We start from the raw sequence: 18,219 nt of genomic DNA, 5'->3' as shown, positions 1-18,219 counted from the left end.
ATTTTAAAATGAGTGTCACAATCAACTTATTAACATATCTACAATCTCACATAGTTATCTGCATTTTTTGTAGTTATAGCACTTGAGATCTATTCTAGCAAATTTCAAGTATAAAATTTATTACATAGGCATACTTAATAACATAGCTATCAATATTAATATATTAGTACTACTAATAATATTTACTTATTAAATACAGTCATTTATTAAATATGGCACAAGTATTAACAATTAAACATATATTAGGTCTGTAGTAAAAGATTCATTGTAGATACAATTCTAGAACTGTCTGAATTATATAATGGATTCTTTAAGGAAACGTGTAGATTATAAGGAGAAACACAAGAAATAATTAAACCAAGCTTCAGTCTATAATGACCTCTGGAACAGAGTTATGAGAGGCATGAAGTCTGGAAGGAAGTTACCAGGATGCACAAAGTGCTGATAATACTTGATTTCTTACGCTGATGTTACAAATAGGGATGTTTCTTTTCATTTTTTTAACTGAGTAGAAAAATTTATGGGCTCCTGTGTTAAGCAATTCTAAATACCTTTAAATATATTTTTAACTACCTCTTGAGAATGTTCAAATAGGATTATTCAAGGATATAAATATTTTTAAATCCTATTTAACACAGAAAGTCTATACTTTAACTTGAATATTAAAGTTGTACTTGAAATAAACAATCTATCTTTCTCTTTATATCAGTTGGATACCCTTAAACATGGTATTTCAAATGAAAATGGTGAATTGTTTTAAATTCATATAAGCCATGTCATATCATCATTTTGTCACAAGAGGGACTAGATATTCAAAGAGTGTAGCTTTTCCTTTTGGTTTTAAGACTATTTCTCTATCACTTGTTCTTTTCCATATTTTGTGTTTCTGTCACTCCATGTGTCACAGAGTATTGTACTTTTATATATATTTCATATCCGTAGAAATGTTAACTACAGTACCAGGTTGCCATTTAACTTCTGAATGAATAATGAATGCGGAGAAATATTTGAGCTTGGTGAACTATAATAATTTCTGTTTATGTACTATTTGAAAAGAATTCTTTTTATATAATATGCTTTATTTTTATATTTTTAAATTCTGAGTGGAAGATATATATAGTATATATTATATACATAAATTTGTTTTATTGTCTTAAATTTAAATTCAATTTCTAGACACCTGTGAACATTTGGAACCAATCTCAAATTTAATAGAATAAGTCAAAGTAACTATGAATCTTTTACTGGAGTAAAAGCATGTGCAGACGAGATGTTACCCACTTGACCTTTCCCCTTCTTCTAAAGAAAATTGTTTCTGGAAGTTCTTTCAGGGGCCATTTTGTAGAGAGGGGAGGCACCTTTCTGCTGACATGATTTGCTTAACTGATTAGATATTGCACTTTTTTAAAACTTGTATTTGTGGACAAAGTAGGCTACATGTAATATGAAAACCAGTGGACTAAACTGGTAGAATAATATCTGTTAAAATGTATGAAATGTTTTTATGTGTTATCTCTTTAGATATTTTCAATGTAAACTGTACACTCTGAAGGTAAAATATGCGTTATTTGCTACTGTATTGCCATTGCATAGAACAAATACTGTTTAAACAAATAGAATTAAATGGTTTTAACAAGTATGATAAATAAACAAAATCAGAAGACAGAAAAAGCAAGTATATTGAATATTTGTCAGAAAAGAAAAAGAAGCTTAGAATGGCAGACTTATAGAAGATCACACTAACAGTAAGTAAAATAATCAAATGAGCCCAAGTCCTCATTTTTTGGTTCTAATAATTTTGGGGTCATATCTAGGAGAAAGAAGGGAAGGAAAAATGGGTGGAAAGAGAGAAGGTTGGAAGGAAGGAAAAGGGAGGGAAAGGGAAAGAGGGAAGGAGAGAGAAAGGAAGGAGAAGGGAAGGAGGAAAGGAGGGAGGGAGGAAGAAAGGAAGGAAGGTAAGAAGGGGAAAATGTTTATTTTATTTTCAATGGTATCACAGCAGCTTCTCATTTATTTGAGCAGCAAAAGATAAACTATAGTAAAGTAAGAAAACAAAATGTTACTTTCTTTTCTTTTAACTTCATTTTTTAAAACCTAAATTGATAATAAGAACCAGTAAACATTCTATTTTAATGTAAATAGTTTATGAAAACATCACATTTCTCTTTTAGAAAGGAAAGGGATGTTTTTTATGACATCAACTCTTTGGGAAACCCATGCCCATGTCATGTGGCTCTTTATCCCTGCTGCTAGTTCCTTCCCCTTTTCACAGTCCTTTAAATACCTGAAGGGTTGGTTTTTCAGTTCCTCTTTCTTTTTGTCTGAGACTACCCCTGAGCATGCTCCTCCATCTTGAGCTGGCTCTTCTTACCCATTTCCTGGAGGTAAAATGGTGGAAGAGTCAGTAGAGGAATTTAAGGATACAAGGGGAAAAATCATACCAGTTTAACATTTCCTATATATCAACACTCTACACTTAGACATAAGCCCTAAGAGACACAGAGGGAATCCAGTCAGTAGGTTGTGAGCCTTCCTGGAGACTCTTGGAGAGAATTTATTTTCTGCTCATTCAACTTGTTTGTAGAATTCACTCCCTTATGTTTGTCAGACTGAGGTCCCTATTTCTTTCAAGAACTTCTGGGGACCACAGTATTCCTTAATTCAAGACTTTTTTCTTCATCATCAAAGATGGCAACAGTAGGGCGGGTGAAGTCCTTCCTTATCAGTTACTGTTCTTGTATTACCTACTCTGTTTTAGTATCATCTACTTTTTTTTTTTTCTTCTGGTACTGGGGATCGAACTTGGGTCCTTGGGCTTGAGAGGCAGGCAGCAGAACCACTGAGCTAAATCCCCGGCCCATGGATCATCTACTTTTAAAGACTTCAGTGGCTAGATTGGGACCAATCAGTACAAGACAATCTTCTCACCTCAAGGTCTTAAATCTTAACTGTTTCTGCAAAAATTTCTTTACACATTCTGGGAATTATGAGGTGAACATCTGTGGGAAACCATTGTTCTAACTATCACAAGGAAAATATTTGTTTAATCGATGACTATAAATTTACTCGTGTAGATTAAAGATAATTTGAAACGTAAAGGAGAGCTTTTTCTTTTTAAGCAGTCATTATTTATAATTATAACAAAATATGATGGCTAATAGTTTCCCATTTGATTAACAAATTGGAAATTGTGTAGTCACTTTGTAATCAGAAAGTCCAAAAGTGCAGAAAATAGATAACACTGAAGAGGGTATGTTTTTCCAAAAATCTGAAAGAAGGCAGTGGTGTGGATATGGTAAGATTAAGCAATAAATATTTTTCTCCCAAATTTTTCCTTATCTAATTAACTGATCAAATTGCTATATAGGAAACAAATTCTTATAAACTCATACATTTATTCAATCAGACAATAAAACCAAAAGCCAGACTAAAAAAATAAGATGGATATAAATCAGCAAGATGGAGAAATGAACATGACACTATTCTTAAATGTTATAGGATAAACATCATGTCAGAATGCACAGCATTGTGAACCGCACCAGGCACATAGAAGAAACTACGTAGATATTAATATTCCTCATTTCATTATTTTAAAAAAGCAAAGATTAGAGATTTTTATGTGCAAGGTACACTAATGAAAATGTAATATATACCTATTGTTTCCATAGTTTTCAGAGCCTTTCAATAAATTATTTATTTAATTATAGTATCAGGAGCATTGTGTAAGGAAAAAATTGGTCTCAGTCAAAGTGACAGATTTTTTTCTGTACTATTTGCATTACATCATATTACTCCTGAGAGTAATTAATGGGTTTTGAAAGCAAAAACTATTTGTGATTCATCTATACAAGGAAAGCCACAACAAGAATCTCATACAGAGCTAGTAGGTATGTGGTAAATTACAGTATAATAAGAAAAATGATTAAATGATAGTACAAAAATTCTCAAAAAATTTGGATTTTAATTCATTTTTAGTGTTTAAATTGTTTAGTGGAGATTAACAGTATGCTGCAAATAATTAGTTTTCTAACTAAGTAAAGGAGCTATTGAAAATGTGCTGAAGGAAATTTTTTTTATTTTACCTCTATGCTGTTGAAAACTAAGTTGTAAGGTAATAAATCCTCATCGCTGAGATTTTCAAACAAGGAACTGCATCATTACCATTCATTTGCAAAAACTTGAAACAGAATAACTGTCAACAGTCTTTCCTGTACTGAAACTGCTTGATTACTGATAATTTTGTGTTTCTGGCACTGGGTGATTATTCCACTTACAATCTGTATATCCCTATCGTTTGTTTATATGTAGTATTTCCTTTCTACATGAGTGAGCCAATGAAAAACTCAACATATCCGGAAGTCAGTTACCTGGTGGTGTGAGAAAAGTCACTTTCATTTCCTTCTTAGCTTATCCCGCCTATTTCTGTCATCAACACAGAATCAAATTCCTCTTCACTCCAAAGCCAGACCATGAAAGTTACACACTTTACATTCTTAGACATCCTCTGGATTTTGATTTGAAAGTATTACATAATGGTAATAACAAATCAAATAACAATTTTTTTTTTATTTTTAAAGAGTCAATATATAAAAGTGTAAACTGGAAGATAGCATTCTTGCATTTTTGTGTGGATTTCTTTCAAGTTTCAGTTTAATAATGAACCTGTTTAAGAGTTATTAAACAATATTTAACATAAAGACGATATAAGTGAGCCCAGACCAGCACACACAAGGCTTACCTGGGTGAACTGCAAGTGACATTCAGAGATGCAGGACAAGCTCAGTCTTAGCATCTATACCACTTTCTCTTCTCCCATTTTCCTTTGCCAGAAGGCAGCTTGGGAAAAACCACTACTCCAATCCAATTTTCCACAATTAACAAAGGAAGAAAATCTAAAGTAGAAGCCAGGCATGGTAGTCCAAGTCTGTAATCCCAGCACTCAGGAGGCTGAGGCAGGAAGATGGCTGCCAGTTCAAGACCAGCATGGGCTCCATAGCAAGCTCAAGGCCAGACTGAACTACATAGCAAGACCCTATCTCAAAACCAAAACAAAATAACCACAACAAAAAAATCAAAAGAGGGGAAAAGATTTATCCACAAAAACATTCAGTTAGATTAGTATGCTGATAAAACCTACTTTTTCACCTGATCTATTTGAATTTTCATAAATTAGATTTTCTAAACTTCAAGTTTCTTGTATACGAAATGGCAGGGGTCATGCTTACTTCAACAGATGTTCAGAAATGCGAGAATGGTAGCTGATAAATGATAACTATCTTTTTTATTCCAACTCCCAATGTTCCCAGATCGCATGTAATAAAGAAAAAAAGTAATGATGAACAAATTCAATTTTAGCTTAAGTATATTCTCCTTGATTTGTTCCAGGAAGGCAGCACATCATTCAAAAAGGCGATTTGGTATCCCTGTGGATCGAATTGGTAGAAACCGGCTTTCAAACTCCAGAGGTTAACTGATTCCAATAGTGAGTAAAATTTCAATAAGTAGCAAGGTGTGCAGGTATTTGATTAAACATTTCCACAATGGACTAATTTATACTTTCTGGCTTACAAATCATCCTTTTGACTTCTTAGCTCATAGATACATTTTTGCAAATGTTTCTGTATTCGATTAGTATACTGATGATAAATAATTTAAGAGATTTTCAGAAAGCAAATGAATGTCCTAGATCTACTTCAAGCTAAGAAAATAGATGATTTGGGTATTTTCACAATCCTCTATATAGTTATAAATATTAATATGCAACTGAGGATTGAAATTCTAATTAACACACTAAATAGCCTTCACAAATCTATATAAGTATATGAAAATCCCTTTGTTATAAAGAATACACATTCTAGGCATATGCATCAATTTGCTATCAATGAATATATTATGGATTTATGATGGTATGGTACTTCAGAGAGAAAATGGTATAGTAATAGAATATTAGACAAGAATCAAACACCTCATCCAAATCCTGGTTTCATCACTCATTCATGCATTATTTTGTTTCTGTCAAGACAGAAAGTTATACAGAATTAAAATCCAGAAAGTTTAATTTCTGAGTTTATATGTCAACTACTTTAATCATGAATATTATTCATTTTTGTATTTCTTGACTGAAATCCAGGTGAGATATTTTCTGTCAAGTTTCAGGCTAGAGAAGAAGAAATGCTGTCCTCCACTTCTCTCACAGGCACCCTCAGACCATCGATGCAGAAACCCAAAATTACCACTTTAACTCTGACCCTTTCATAATTTAGATCACTCCATTTTCCCTTCTCCTCAAAGCCTTTAAAGACACAAGAAAGGATCCATGTTTTTTATCAGAATTATTTAATGAAAAAATGTTGTTCTATGGGGTCCTGCTGATTAATGATGTCTTGCAGTTACTGAGTGCTCACAAACACAGGAGCATATATTGAACACAGGCAAGAATGCTGCCTTTCGAATAGCACCATCTTCAAAACTCAGATTGAAATATTTTTCTTCACACCTAGAGATAGACCAAATGTGGTCATTCCTTGGGCTTGCTAATAATCGTTACTCTGTATTTGAGTAAGGATAAGCTAAGTACTATGAAAAAACAAATGTCGACTTCCTGTCCTCCAGTTTCTGGGTGTGTAAACTTTGTGACACTGAGATTAAAAGAATTAAGGTTGGTTGTTTTCTACATGCATTTTTGCTACTTTTGATTATCACTCATCTTAATATTTTGCAATTCAACCAAAGCAAGCATGATAAAACTATTAAGGAAACTCATTTTCATATGAATATTCAAATGAAGTCTTAGACCACAGAAACTTTGGGCAGTCACTAAATTATAAAGAAAGTTGAGGTAGTTTCCTAAATTATGTTGGGTGAAGTCCAAATCAATACATTGTCTTTTTCTTAACAGACTTTGACCATCTTGATAATGACTATCATTGTTATTAAATCTTAATAAGATTTGCTACCATCAAATCTTAAGAGCAATATCACAAAAGAATAGATTTAGAAAATAACTTAATGTCACATATTTTCTCTTTCTCTTCTGTTATCACTAAGGGTGTACCTGCTCAACCATTACATTTCTATTTATTACTTACCACAATCATCACAAGATTTTGAAGGTATTATTTTACTTCCTTGTGTGAAATTGCAGGCTTTTACATGAAGAACAAAACCCATACATTACTAATATATTTATAATTTTCATTCAAATTTTCATGGTTATTTTTGATATATTCATTCCTACTGTTACTGTATCACCTGAGTCAGACAGGGTATGTAATATGCATATCATTTAATAGGTAAAATTTAATAATTATGAAATAATGCTCATATACTTACACCACTAAGTAGTTAGATTCAAGAACTTAAAATCTTATTTCATCCAATCCTAGTTTATAAAATACCTCAGCAAATAGGGGGTGTAAAAGAAAATTGATTTATCCAAAACTTTTTACCCTCTTGCCCACAGTGAGCTGTAAGACCCAGATCATTGGCCTTGTAGGTCACTCCTCTCTTCATGACCCATCAAGGCTGCTTGGGACTACATTGTCCTGGTTGGATGCTAACTTCACTGGTTGACATTTCTAAAAAATAAAGAAACAGTGTTTCGAAAATCCTTGTTTCGTTTCTGTGGGTGCTGAAGAATTCTCTTTTGAAGCAGGTTTAGTTGTGGGTTTTCACCTTCTGGCCTTTATTTTACGTCTTCACCCTAAAACTGAAACTGGTGCTTAACTGTGGAAGTTCTGCTTGGTTTGAGGTCAACTCTAGATACAGCAGCTGTATGTTACCCTGTTTCCTTCCAACCAGATTCCAATGTCTTCTCTGATACAGGTTTTGGAAAGAAACATGGTCTGATATTTTCACAAATCTTTTTTCAAATCTTTTATTAGTACATGATGGCAGTATATGAAGTTTATATTCATCTTGGGAAATAGGTGCATGTACATAGTACAGCTTGTTTCTTAATCCCTTTCCCCTTCCCACCCTCCCTCTGCCTCTGAATTCCCTTTCTACATTTTTATTCCTGTTCTTATTATGATTCTTAGCTAGTGTTTATGGCATAATGTTTACATTCATTGAGGTTATTAGGTTCTTGCTCATGGCATGTCTTTATTCATCTTACTTCCCCTTTCGCTCTCCTTTTCTCCCCTCTCCCTTGATCTCCTGAATCCCTTCCCATTTGCAAGAGATCCTCTCCCTTGTTTTCTTCTACCCATCATATATTATGCTCTTTGTACTTTGTCTTACTCAAATGAGAGCTACCGTATAGTATTTAAGTTTGTGTGTCCGATTTCTTTCACTTAACATTATATATTCTAGATGCATCCATTTCCTACAAATGTCTTGAATTTATTTTTTGTAGCTGAATAGTTTTCCATTGTGTATAAATAACATGTTTTCTTTATCCATTTGTCTGTTGATGGGCGTACAGGGTGCTTTCAAGATTTAGCTATTATGATTTAGCTATTATGCGTACCAATGTTTACAGAAACACAAATCTTTAATATATTGCACCAAAGTTCGAATTTTTAATATGCTTTATTGAAATTCAAAGTGGCATTGTGGTCTAAGTTCTCATAATTGCTCTTGATGCAATTAGTAAGTTTTCTATCTCTGCATTGGCATCAGGATACCTATCTGGTGAAATCAGATATATGATGATTAATTATCCTGCCATTTAATACCATAGGTATTATGACAATTCTTTTAATAATAGGAGATTTTTTATAATGGCAATTTTTGTCTAAGAGAAATATTGATATACCATCATTTAAACAAATTAATATAACTCTCAAATGTAGCAGGAATATTATGTGTAAATACGAGCATATTGTTGGATCTTCTTTTTTTTTTTTTTTTTTTGGTACCTGGGATCGAATTTAGAACCTTGCGCTTGCAAGTGGCGGAACCACTGAGTTAAATTGCCGGCCTCGTTGGATCCTCCTAACATGAGCAAAGTATACAAGTGTCAATATGCTACTTTAACAATAAACAGAACATTATAGCTTGCTTTTCTTTATCTATCTTTTGTCATCGTAATATCTTTTGAATCAAGATTAAAAACTCAAAAAAATAGATAGTAGATATCTGAAGAAAGGAGTTGGACCAAAGACATTTTATAATTCTATTAAAACTTGAACATAAACACCTCGATCACACATTAAAAATGCTTGTTTTAATACATTTTAATCTGAAATTATAATGTTTTACTAGCTTCAAAATAAAAACTTGCCGTGGAAATAAAAACTACAATGAAACATCATGTACTTATTGGTTTAGCTCTTCTCTATTAAAGCAAATGTATTTTTCCTGATCTACAGAGTTCTAGTTAGCTTTAACAACTCCAGCTTTCATTTTTGCAGATCCAGATGTCTCATGTGAAATGTCACAGAAAATAGAAGATGCTTCAGTGAAGTCCTTCATACTCTTTAATGATTAAACTTTTAATTAACTGATTTCTGCAAATCCTTCCAAAGCTTGAACTTTAGAACATCACAGCATAGTATTGTTTAGGTTTTATTAAATTGTGCTGATTGTTTCAATGTGTGTATATTTTAAAAATATATTTAATTATTCAGAAATGATTACCTGCCCTCTAAATCATACTTTAAAAAATAACAGTCAAAATATATAATAAAGTGCCTTCTCCATATATTTACCATTCTTTTTTATTCACAGTTAAAGAATAATAATGAAAGATTCATTTCTGTAAAATTAGCTACAACCTATTTGTTTATTATTTGGAAATAAGGAATGACAATTTTGTGTGTTTTCTCTTGAGTGCTTTTACCTCTTTCTTTCTCTACAAATCTGTTGATTTGCATTAATGAAATTGGGTTTTTCTTGTTATAGTCAAGTTTCAGTGAAGTTTAACCAAATAAAACATGATTCTAGTGAACTGTGAAGCTTCAGTGAGTTAGAATTCAGGAAATGAAGGATATTACTTTTTGTTAAACTTCAAGATCTCTTATCCTATGTGAAATTTCTCTGAATTTTAACTAATAGTTAATTAAGACCAGTAATGTTTCATTATGAAGGGATTAACCTCACACAGAAGTAGCAGATGAAAGTAGAGGAGAAGTTAAAGAATCATGAAGTAGCAAATGAACCCCTAGAGCAATCTGGAGCCAGAAAAATATAAAACAAGTTCCGCTTAAACTAATACAGTTCATTTAAGTTAAAATGCGATATTTTTCAAGTTACTAGCTCTTCTAGTAAATTATTTAATATTTCATACACTGTACTTAATAAGCATTGAAGAGGATTAAGTATTTGGATGTGGTTTCCTTTAAATAAATCAGAAGCCTTGAATTAAACTATCAAAGCATAAGATTAATAGTTTAGAAAGCTCAACTGTCAGCAGTAACTAATTTTAGTGTAGTCTAGGCACATAAGCCCTTTGTGCATCAGAAAAGCTTTCAAAACACACACAAAAAACAACTTAGGACATGCATTAGAGATTCAGCACTAGTTATTTAGCAGAAGCTCATGGAGACCCTGGAATGTGTTTCTTCTTTAAAAACCAGCAATCACTGCCAGAAAAACCTGATGTGGGAAGGAAAGAAGTTTTGTCTAGAAAAGGAAAGGTTTATTTCAACATAAAAAGAAAGAATGTTGCAAGAATATGTCTTCATATTAAGAGAAATGGGTACCTGACAATCTAAACTAAAGATTAACTAACATACAACTCAAAGAATAAACTCAAACATCGTGGTGACAAAAATACATTAGAAAGGAATTTAACTTAATAATTGACTTTTATAAAAGATTAATCATTGTTGTCCAAAATGTCTTTTAAAAATCCAGTTTAAAATATCTAAAATGGTGAAATAAATGAACATGAGTACTTGACACACATAGAGATTTTAATATATAATTTCTTAGTTTCCCTGAAAATTTTCAAACCGCTAAAAATCTTCTAATTAAAGTTTAGGAAACAAAATAGTAAATGAGTGTATATTTTAATTATAGTAGAAGACTGTAATAAAGAGAGATATTTTAGAGAAAACTAAATAATCATATTCTTCATAAATGTGTATTAGAAAGCTACCAACAGTCCATGGATATATACTGGCAGAAATCACAGCTTGAACAAATTATTTTAGAAGTAACAATCTTTCTTGTTCACCTTTTTTTCCAGACTTTTGATAAACTACAAAACTGTTTCCTATTTCTCAGGAGATATTTCTTTCCTTTCTTTCCCAGTTGAATATTTGCAAGCTTCTAATCCAACCAGGTGTTTCTTTGTGCTTTGACAAAAGCTACCAAAACTCACTTTAGCCTAAAAATTTCTCATGGTAAAGATTTTAAGTTGTATTTAACAGATTGATTCTCTGTATTCTTTTTTATTCAAAATAAGACTATGATATCCATTCTAACCAAATGAAGAGATAACAGTGTTTTGATTTTTGTTCCATTCTAATGTGTAGTATGTTTGTTTCATAATATATACACAAGACTTTCATGAAGAAAAAAGAAAAAAATGTTTTCGCCACTTACAACTGTTTCATTTCATATTTTAATTTTTACCACCACGTTATACAGAATAGAAAATGAGTCAACAATATACTAGCTTAAGTAGGGTCTTTTTAACATAATTGTAAATTAAGACTTCATTTCTGTTAAGAATGTGACGACTCATCTCATTTATTCGTTCAATGCATTGCATGTCTCTACATCTAACTATATTTCATTGGAAGCTCCCAACTTGAAGGATTTTGTTACATTTCAAAATGATGCATTACCTTTTTTTCTCTGTGTTCCTGTGTAGAGCTTCATGGAGAAAATGAATATGTGGATATGGATTTCTGAGTTCCAGTGTCAGTTACATAACCAACTTTTTGGAGGGAGCATTAATTCCTGGCTACATTGTTTTATACTATATAAAGTCTGTCAAATTGAACTTTTAATTTATACATACTTCCAGAGAATTAAATTTCTTAAAGTGAATTGTTTAAAAACAAAATCTTCCCAAAAGAAAAGCCAGCAACAGCTTTTTGAATAGCATTCTGCTTTATATCTAAATGTTTAGCATGCATGAATACTGTTCAGCCTTTCCAGAGTTAATAAACATGAGATGAAAGTAGCCATTTCTCCCCTTTCTTTATGGCAATATTGTGTTTGTGTACACAACAGTTGTAAATACATGGGAGCATCTTTAGGGGCATCACTGTGCAGCTTTTACTAGTGTGCACTTGAGTAACTCTTATGTGCTCTCTATAGGTGCTCAAGATGGTCTATTTTATGGTATTTTTCTACCTTTTTTAGTTAAAGCAATATTGTTCATTCTATCTTATAAGATAGTTTATCTTCAAAACATTATACATTTCATACTATACAGATAAACCTGCATTTCTTCCCCATACTATGAAGTAGAAGAATGTGTGTTTGTTCATCTGTTCAGCCATCACACACTTGTCTAGTCTCTATCATTTACTCATTGATGTTACTTTGACAATGTGTCTGTGCCAACATGAGCGGCAGGCTGAATTAAGGTTAAACTCCCAGATTTGGGTTGATTAAATAAGCTTTACGGATGTAAGCAAGATCAGTGGAACAAAAACCCAGCAAGAGAAAGCCAATATGTTGGTTACACAAAGAGGGTGACCAGTACAATCACGAAAAAGAGAAAGAACAATCATCCATATTTTTCATACTAATTGAGACAATAGAAATTATTGTAAGTTTCCAAGATGCTTTTTAAAATATTTTAATTGATAGCTCAACAGCACAGTCATCACAAGACAAAACTATGTATAGGCAATGAATTTATGGAAAGCATAAACAGATAACAGCACTCTGAACTTTAGCTCAAAATTCATTTTGCCAGTCTCATGTCACTCAACAGTGCAATTGATTAGTCATTATTCACAATATAAACATTAACGATATCATAACACATTTTATAATAAATTAGCAGAGAAAGAAAATAATATGCAGAAAAAGTGCCACCGTGTCCTTATGTTTAAAAGAGCTATTCTCTTTAAGTAGTAGAATATATATTGATATCTTTTAATAGTGTTCTTATCTTTCAGCATCCAGAGAAAAGGCCTTAGACACAGTATTTCCAAAAGCAAGCTAATGGAGAAAACAAAAGAAATTCTTTATTAGAAAGGTATTTTATGAAACCTTATATTTGAATGAAACAGTCTACTAAGGAGTTTCATAAAAATGTGTGTTCAATATAGTACCTACTCCTTTTACATGAACATTTACATTAATTAAACTTAAAGCAATAAAAAGTTCAGCTTCTCCATCATGTGATCATCATGTGTCATGTGACTGGCAGTGACTTTTAGCCAGTGACTACCAGAATGGGCATTGCTAATTAGAGAATGGCACTGTCAAAGAGCGACCCATCAGACAGTGGTTACCATACATCACGAGTTCCAGACACAGTAGGCTGGCCTAGGAGACTCACATGTCTGTCACACAAAGAGGAAGTCCCATAAGTAAAAGGGCTAAACGTGCTTCTATTTATTGAGGAAAGAGGAAGGAAAAGAGCTTAAATATCACTTTGCAAACCATCTAATAAATTTAAGTAGATTCACTCTTTACCACATTAAGTTTCCATACTCTGACCATAAAATGATGCTTCACACAAACCAAATTTAGTGCCTCTTCAATCTCCAGCTGCATAAATGAATCGTTATAAATGTCCTGTAGGCCATTCCCAATTGATTGCCTTACAACAGCTTTGTCTAACTTATTATAAATGGTCTCTAATTTCCTTTTGTCTAAATGGCTTACAAAACTAAGACCTTTGGAGATGAGTCTTCGATTTACTGTTAGTTAACAAGGTGCACAATGAAAAAGAGCTTTTCAAAAACCTCATAGACTAATTTCAGCCACTGGTTAAGATAAATGATAGAAGCCTATCTGCTTGCCCAGCTTTCTGTCCCCAGCTAGATTCACTTTCCAAGCTGGGACCCTTGTACTCTTCACCACATAAGCACAAAGCATTACGATGGCACTCAGCCTCTACTTCTCTTTTCTACAAGAGCCACTGCTTTTCTTAAGGAAAACCACATTCAGACCCTGTGAAAGCAGAAGTCTATTTTCAGACATAGAACTGAGGACCTTGGTCCATTAATCTCGTCTTCTTTTATAGTATGCTTTGGAAAGTTGTCATCACTGCTCTGTCTGTCCTTTCGGATATCTTTGAATATCTCTGTCTGGCAGAAAAATATAAACCTACACTTAGCCAAGACTTGTACCACATGAGCAACTCAATTAAGTATGCAATGGAATAGAGTTTAGAGGATTTTTTGGACCCAGTTGAAAGGAACAGCTACGAATAGTACTGCCAGAGAAGCCAACTCCCTGGTGCGCATATATCATTTAGCACTTACATGAAGTAGAACTCCAGCCAGTGTTCTGGTGTCTCTTGATATCTGTCTAATTCTCTCTTGCATTCCCTGTTTTTAGCATGATTCTAGGTATTAGGCAGCTATGTTTGTTGTAGGCGTTTATCAACTGTACTATATATTAAATGATTCAAGAAAATTATAACATTTCACAGTAAATGTAAATCCTTCTTACCTTAGGATGGATTTATGGGCTCATTTCACTTTAATAATTGGTTTTTGTTGTAGTCAGTGTCTAGTTATGCCAACAGCAGTGACTTCACACAAAGTGCAGGGTAAGTTTTAGTGACTAACTTGGGCATCTGTTTCATACATTCATCACCACAAATACTTACTTAGTTATTATCATGTACGGGCATGTTTCAATGTTTCCTTACTTAAAAACAAAACAACGAAAAAAGCTTCCCTGACACTCAAACCATTCTAGCTTTTGTCCCCATATTTTCTACCCTTTAGAAGAAAATTCTTCAAAGAGGTCGTCTACTGTCAGTGATGCCAGTTTTTAGTCATGGTCTCTTTCATCAAAAATTCATCAAACAATTCTTGACAAAGCAATTAAGGACCCTTTTTGTCTCCTTCTTCCTGGTACTAGGGGTACAATCAAGAGCCTCACACAAACAGGGCAAGTGCTGCAGCCCTGACTCCACTTCTCCAGGCCCTTGAACTTCTCCAGACTAGCCATGAACCTATAATTCTTCTATCTCATCCTCTCAGGTAGCTGGAATTGAGTAACTAGGACTAGAGACATGTGCTACCATGCCCAACAAATGATATTTTATTGCTGAATTCAGTTGGAATGTCTCAGTTGTCATCTTATGGGATGTAGCATAACTTTCCAGAGCTCCTTTCAGGAAACAGTTCTCTTACTGAACTTCTGGATATTATTTTCTTTGTTGCCTCCTTCATTGCTGGCTCCTTCTACTCAGTCATTTTGCTAATATTCTTTTATCTACCCAGTCTCTAACTTTAGAGTAGAGTATCAGTCACTGGATATATTTTCTCTGTATCTGGAGTCGCTACTTAGTCTCATGACAATGTTAAACGTGGATATGCTGGTAATCATTAATTTCTATCTCCAATCGGGGTTGCTTTCCTAAATTCCAAATTGATATTGTCTACATAAATCACTATTGGGGAGATTTGTGAAAGACTACATGGCATAATAAGTCCAAAATACTCATGGTAGAAAAAGCATTAATTCTTCCTCCTCTCTACATTGACCATATGCCCCAAAACTCATCACATTGGAGGTGGATCCTGCACCTAATTCTAGCAGTTATAGCATATTTACCTCCTTGGAACTCCTCCTATCCTGCCATGGTGACTTTGGACACCTTGTGTTCTTCGTAGTGTAGACATAAAGCAGAAGAAAAATGACCAGCATACATAAAGTTTTGTGTAATCTCACAATAAAATTGATAGAAAGCTATACCACTGAAATTTTTTGGTTATTTTGTTAAAGCAGTTTGCCAAGCACCTCCCAGTATACTTAGCTCATTGTATCACTTGAAGTGGGATGTAATCCAAGAAGAGATTAAACTATAACGCTCTCATCAACTCATTAATGGATGCCAGGGAAACTGATATCATAGGTTGAAAAATTGAAGAGCCATCTTGTTAAATAGCAAAACATGTGGTAAAACTTGCATCTGAAACATCTTAGAATTTAGATCATGTGTCTCTTAAACTTCTAGAAGAAAAGGTTGGAAGATAGAAAACTGGCATTATGTTTGTGTTGCTTTTGGATACACTGAGCCAAAAATAAGAAAGTATTTCTGAGATCAGGAAGGAACTGGTATCTTTAAAAAAAAAAAATGAAAACGGAATAAAGAGAGTTCAAAAATGTCTTGAAATGTTGAGTGAGTTAACTGTTTCAAGATCCCAAACACTGAATAAAATTTTAAAATGACTTTTAGAGACAAAGGCTCAGTATATACCAGCTGGCTTAAAGAGTTCAGGAAAAATAATCAGACAGCATGTGCCCTTTAGAGGATGTTCCAAATACCTTCAAATACTTTCAAAGTAACTGCTATTAAGCAGGGGGTGAGAATGTAAAATAATTAAAATATTTTAAGAAAATATTTGCACATAGAGAACAATTGATATCCTTTCTAAATTTTTGAAAAATGTTACTGCCAAAGAAACCATGAACCCTAGAATTTTCAAAAGTCTTTGGTAATTTAAAACAAAATAAGTACCACCACACTTGCAAAAGTTCAGAGACCTAAGAAAATTCTAATTCATGAGAAGGGAATATTCCCCCAGGTAGGATGTATGTTCAAGGATATTGATGGAAAAGCAAATCCTCAGAAACAATACAATGAGCAAAGGAATCATCCAAGAAACTAGCAGGTCTTATTCGAGAAACCCTTCTCCATCCCCAGAGTAAGGAGGCATTCACATTTCAGAACTGACAGAGGCTCCCATTCCTGGGGTTTTTTCCTGTTCTTCTCCATTATGAATGGTCTTATTGAGTGTGGTTTTCTTTTTCCCTGTTCCTTTACCAACTGTGGATTTGTGTGGGGTGAATAGCTTGTCTTTTTAGTTAAAAGTTCTATAAATGAAGAGCCACATTGTATCTGATGAAGACTAATGAGCCTATTTTGGAAAGCCCGTTCTTTGTGTGTATGCTCTCAGTGAAAGGGATTTACAATTGTCTCTAATTGCAATGGGATGAGTGTGGTCTATGTTTTTAGATGAGAACTAAGATTGACTGTGATAGTGACAGTGCTCCTGAAATAACAGAAGTACTTCCTTACATTTATCAGCTGGTCCTGCCAGTATGTTGGTGGACTTCCCAAGTGACTAATTCTATACAATGGACTTCAGTAGAAGTGGACATGTGTCACTTCTGAACTGAGGCAATTGAGAGCTAGAACATGTGGTCTATGTTTCCTCTCTGCCTTGGCAATCATGGAAGTAATTAAGATATATCAACATTCTGGATAGCGTAGCTACAAAACAGAAATGTACTCTGCTACATCCACTGGACTTTACTACACTAAGGTTCTGAGATTTGGATTAAAATTTCTAATACATCATAGTTTGGAGTCATTGTTTGATAGTCCTCATTCTTTTACACTATATATGTAATTTGACAGCAAATTTTGCTGATGCTTTGTTCAAAATATACCCAGAATCAGAACCCTTCTCAACTTGGTACTGTCACTCCAATTCAAGCTGCCACCATTTATCTTTTAAACCATTAAAATAACTTCATTAAATAAGACTCTGCTTCCATCTTTTGCAGTATATTCTGCACAAACAATCAAGAGTGATTCTGGTAAAATTTATTTTATAGTGATCATTGATTTGTTTATAACTTTCCAGTGGTTTCCCAAGGACATGAAATGCTAAAATCTTTCAACAGACTCAAAATCCCTTCTACTTCATCTTGTACATCTTTCTCCTTCAGATTCATTAGGTAAACCATTTAGCAGTTGGATTATATGGGATATATAATGTCATCCCTCTAAAATATAGTGTTCTATTCTGGAAAATAACCACTATATAACTATGATAGAGAATAAATAATTACAGTAGTAATTATCAAACAATTCTAAGGAGTTAAGCTTACATAATACAATATATCAGGGAACGTTCTACAGTAAACTAACTCATGTAATCCTAACAATCCCATGAAAATTATTTTAATTATATGCATTTGGGATAATGAACAAGAAAGCATAAGAAAGTTAAAAATTCCCTAGGGTCATATGGTCAGGAAATCTCAAAGTCAAGATATGAACCCAGGCAATCTAGTTCTAGACTCAGTGCTGAACAACTGTATCTTGAAATTTTAAAAAAAGAAATGTTTGGTATATGTTCAATTTTTAATGCTAGTTTATCCTCTCTCCTC

The 18,219-nt window shown here is 33.3% G+C and overlaps 1 protein-coding gene across 1 annotated transcript in view; it reads left to right on the top strand.

Annotated features, from left to right (window-relative positions):
* Positions 1-18,131, top strand: part of Ostn (osteocrin) — a 47,554-nt gene extending 29,423 nt beyond the window's left edge. Inside the window, exons 4-5 of the mRNA XM_004834776.3 lie at positions 5,386-5,482; positions 9,357-18,131. Of these exons, the coding sequence (XP_004834833.1) occupies positions 5,386-5,470 (85 nt within the window). The 3' untranslated portion in view covers positions 5,471-5,482; positions 9,357-18,131. The remainder of the gene's footprint in view (positions 1-5,385; positions 5,483-9,356) is intronic.
* Positions 18,132-18,219: the final 88 nt, after the last annotated feature.

This window comes from Heterocephalus glaber, unplaced genomic scaffold (genome assembly GCF_053883595.1).
Source record: "Heterocephalus glaber isolate CG9 unplaced genomic scaffold, H.glaber_assembly_v1.0 deba00001504, whole genome shotgun sequence".
Classification (NCBI taxonomy): domain Eukaryota; kingdom Metazoa; phylum Chordata; class Mammalia; order Rodentia; family Bathyergidae; genus Heterocephalus; species Heterocephalus glaber.
This window is presented reverse-complemented; position numbering and strand designations above follow the sequence as displayed.